General features: G+C 55.1%; 2 protein-coding genes across 4 annotated transcripts in view; one reads left to right on the top strand and one right to left on the bottom strand.

Moving 5' to 3' along the window:
* LOC113205670 (uncharacterized MFS-type transporter C09D4.1-like) overlaps positions 1–3,046 on the top strand; it is a 34,521-nt gene that overhangs the window by 24,626 nt on the left and 6,849 nt on the right. The gene's annotated exons all lie outside the window — the stretch shown is intronic.
* LOC113205669 (putative inorganic phosphate cotransporter) lies at positions 7–2,905 on the bottom strand (the record flags this gene model as incomplete). Its single annotated transcript, XM_026421377.2, is given in 9 exon segments — positions 7–634; positions 720–958; positions 1,104–1,236; positions 1,328–1,477; positions 1,570–1,693; positions 1,783–1,888; positions 1,985–2,072; positions 2,355–2,591; positions 2,690–2,905. Coding segments are annotated over 9 exon segments (1,533 nt in total), but the record flags the coding sequence as incomplete, so codon positions are not given.

Raw genomic sequence — 3,046 nt, 5'->3', positions numbered from 1 at the left:
AAATAAACACTTCCTAAAAGATGTGAGATCACAGAGCGCAGACTGACTAGGCCCTAATCAAAATAGGGTTTCAAGTTTTTCTTCAGAGAACGAAATTTCTTGTCAAACCACCCGGTAACGAACATACTAAAGATATAAAAACAAGTTAAAAATACTTCGCAAACCTAAAATCAAGGATAGACCGGGTTTAACACTGCAGCTCTTCTCCTGGGTAGATCAAAAACAAATAAATCACCTAAACGTAATCTATCCTAAAGAAAAATATGAGCAATCAGATTGGCACACGAGGTTAGATTTGTCATTTACACATTTACACTATCTTATAAGTATCTTATAAAGTACAAATACGTGTGGTGGAGTGGAGACCCGCGGAGGCCTCTACCTCCTCTCGCCTTCAGTATTTAGCTGGAGCCGAGGGTGTGTGGTCACCTCGATGGTCACCCGTTGGCGTTGGCCGCACCCCAAGGTTCGCCCGTTCCGCGTCGTCGTCGTCGGCGGCGGGCCGCGGCCGCTTGCCGTCGGGGTCGTCCCACCACTGCACGTCGCCCGAGCCGTACACGATAAAGGACAGGTTGGGGATGGCCATGACGGCGAAGTTGATGCCGAAGACAATCTTCCACTCGGACATGAGACCCTGCGCGTCAAAGGTTTGGTACAGGCCCCTGTTCCTGTTCCCCGCCGCCACCCAGCTGCATGCACGCTGCTCCCACCGTACTTACGTTCGGCGCGATCATCCCGATGATGTAGGGAGCTGCTATCCCCGCGAGCGAGCCCGTCCCGTTCATGAGCGCGCCGATGGTGCCCGCGTGCCTGGGGCTCAGGTCCAGGGCGTTGACGCGCATGCCCGGGTAGAACGCGCCCATGGTGGCCATGCCGATGCAGAAGAGCGTCACCACCAGGGTGCCGTCGCAGCCGGCGTACGCCGCCGCCAGCAGGAAGGCCCCCGGCCCCACCGAGCCTGTAGGGTGATCAGACAGTTGTCAAAGTGATCAAAGCGGTCAGGCATGGGAGTGATGAGGAGAAAATGGGGGGGGGGGGGGGGTGAGTGATCCACATTCGTACATTAACGGTCGCCCAGCACTAGCCTCATGCGAAGTCCTTACCAACGGTGGTGAACACCTTCCTCAACGTCGTGTTGGACACGACCCCCTTGCTGAGGATGTAGTCCCCAAACGCGCTCAGGACGATGGAGGAGATCCACATGCTCAGGAAAGGGAGCGAGGACAGGATGCCATTCTGCAAAAGGAATACAGAGATCAACGATGTTGCGTTCATTTTGGCCGCATGCGGGCCTATGAATGTGATGATTTATCGATTGCACACTCACGTCGGCGATTTTAACGTGCTGGACGTCGGACATGTATTTGGGCAGGTCGGTGATCATGGTGTAGAAACCCCAGTCGTGCCCGACCTCTGTAAAGATGAGTGCCAACACGGGCGGGGACGTCAGCATAGGTAACCAAGGCGTGGGGACCTTCTAAAAGAGAAAAATATTTGAAATGTAAAACAAAAGAAAAATAGAGTCAACAAGTCACCCCACCGGAAATCCACCGGAAAAAGTTCACTTACCTCCTCCTTTTCCTTGGTTTGCTGCGCTCCGACAACATTCTTGCGCAGATATGCTAGCTCTTTATCAGAAGTAAACGGGCTTTCACTGGGCTCTGAGTAGCAGAGGATTAGCCAAAAGAAGTACCTGTCGACAGGTGTTTCTCGTTTATTCCGAAGGTAGGTTTAGTGTGCCATGCCCCCACCCAATACCATTGCCACTGACGACTGACTCACCAGGCGAGGCCGAGGCCGCCATACACGTAGAACGTCGTGGTCCAGCCAAACCAATGCAAGAGGTATCCCGAGAGCAGGTTCCCAAGCAGCGTGCCCAACTGGTTACCTGTAAAACGCTAAGCAGGTGTAGGGCGAGGGTTGTGCACCGGGGTCGCAGACAGCTCACAGCCTCTGGCCCACCACACCCGGCTGGGTTGCTCACCAGCGAGGACGATGGTGCCCATCACGTTCCGCTCCTGCATCGGGGCCCACTTGGCCAGCATGACGAAGACGGCGGGGAATACAACACCCTGTGCAGAGAAAAAGACAGACCTCGGTCAGTCAACAGAACACTGTGTTTCGATCCGCTCATCAGCATCAAGATTGACGCCTGTGCCTGTGTCAATCAATGGCATGTGGCCAACGGTCAGCGACTTGCGCCTAAGGCTTAGGCAGCCTATGAGGCTCCTCTGTTCGATGGGTGCAGCGCGCACCACTGCGGGCCCCGTGAGAAACGACGACGTCGATTAGAGATTCGACGCGTCGTAGGCTCTCAGTAAAACTGAACCGGGGCACCAGAGCACTCCACTCACCTCGCCGAGTCCCATGATGATCCGCACCACGACCGCGCCGGCCACGTCACCGACCTGGCAGGCCCAGGGCGTGAGGCACGTGCTGAGGGTCGTGGTGAGGACGCCGAAGCCCAGGGTGTGCTTGCCGCCGAACCGCTCCGCGAGCATGCCGCCGGGCACGTGGGTCAGGATGTAGCCGATGTAGAACGCGCCCAGGATCAGGCCGATGGACTCCGAGCTCCAGTCAAAGGGGTAGTCCTGCAGGGCAAACAAAAGCATAAAGAGGACGCCCTTCATTTTTTGCTAAGCGCTCCCGGAAGCAGAACGTCTTCGTCGTATGACGGTCGTATGCTCGCCTCTTTCGTCGTGCCGGAGCTGGAGCCGTTGGTCGCCGGGCCGGTGCTGGTGTCGACGGGGCACGAGTCCTCCCCCGCGGCGGCCGACGGCGAGGTGTAGGGCGGCGGCGTCATCTCGTTGATGGCCACGCTGAGGCAGGCGCGCATGGTGTAGCAGTTCACCATGGCCAGCATGCCCATGGCGGCGAACACGTACCGCTGAGCGATCCATTCTGTGATAGCATCGCACATGTAAAAACTAAGAATTTTAAAGTTGAAAAATGTTTTTTTTTTTAAATAGGAAATTTTTCCAAAATCGAAAAAATTGAAATATCTTGGGAAAATTTGGGAAAAAAAATCCCCAAAAATTTGTTTAAT

The sequence above is a fragment of the Frankliniella occidentalis genome, unplaced genomic scaffold, assembly GCF_000697945.3.
Source record: "Frankliniella occidentalis isolate FOCC.00 unplaced genomic scaffold, Focc_3.1 Scaffold142, whole genome shotgun sequence".
Classification (NCBI taxonomy): Eukaryota; Metazoa; Arthropoda; class Insecta; order Thysanoptera; family Thripidae; genus Frankliniella; species Frankliniella occidentalis.
This window is presented reverse-complemented; position numbering and strand designations above follow the sequence as displayed.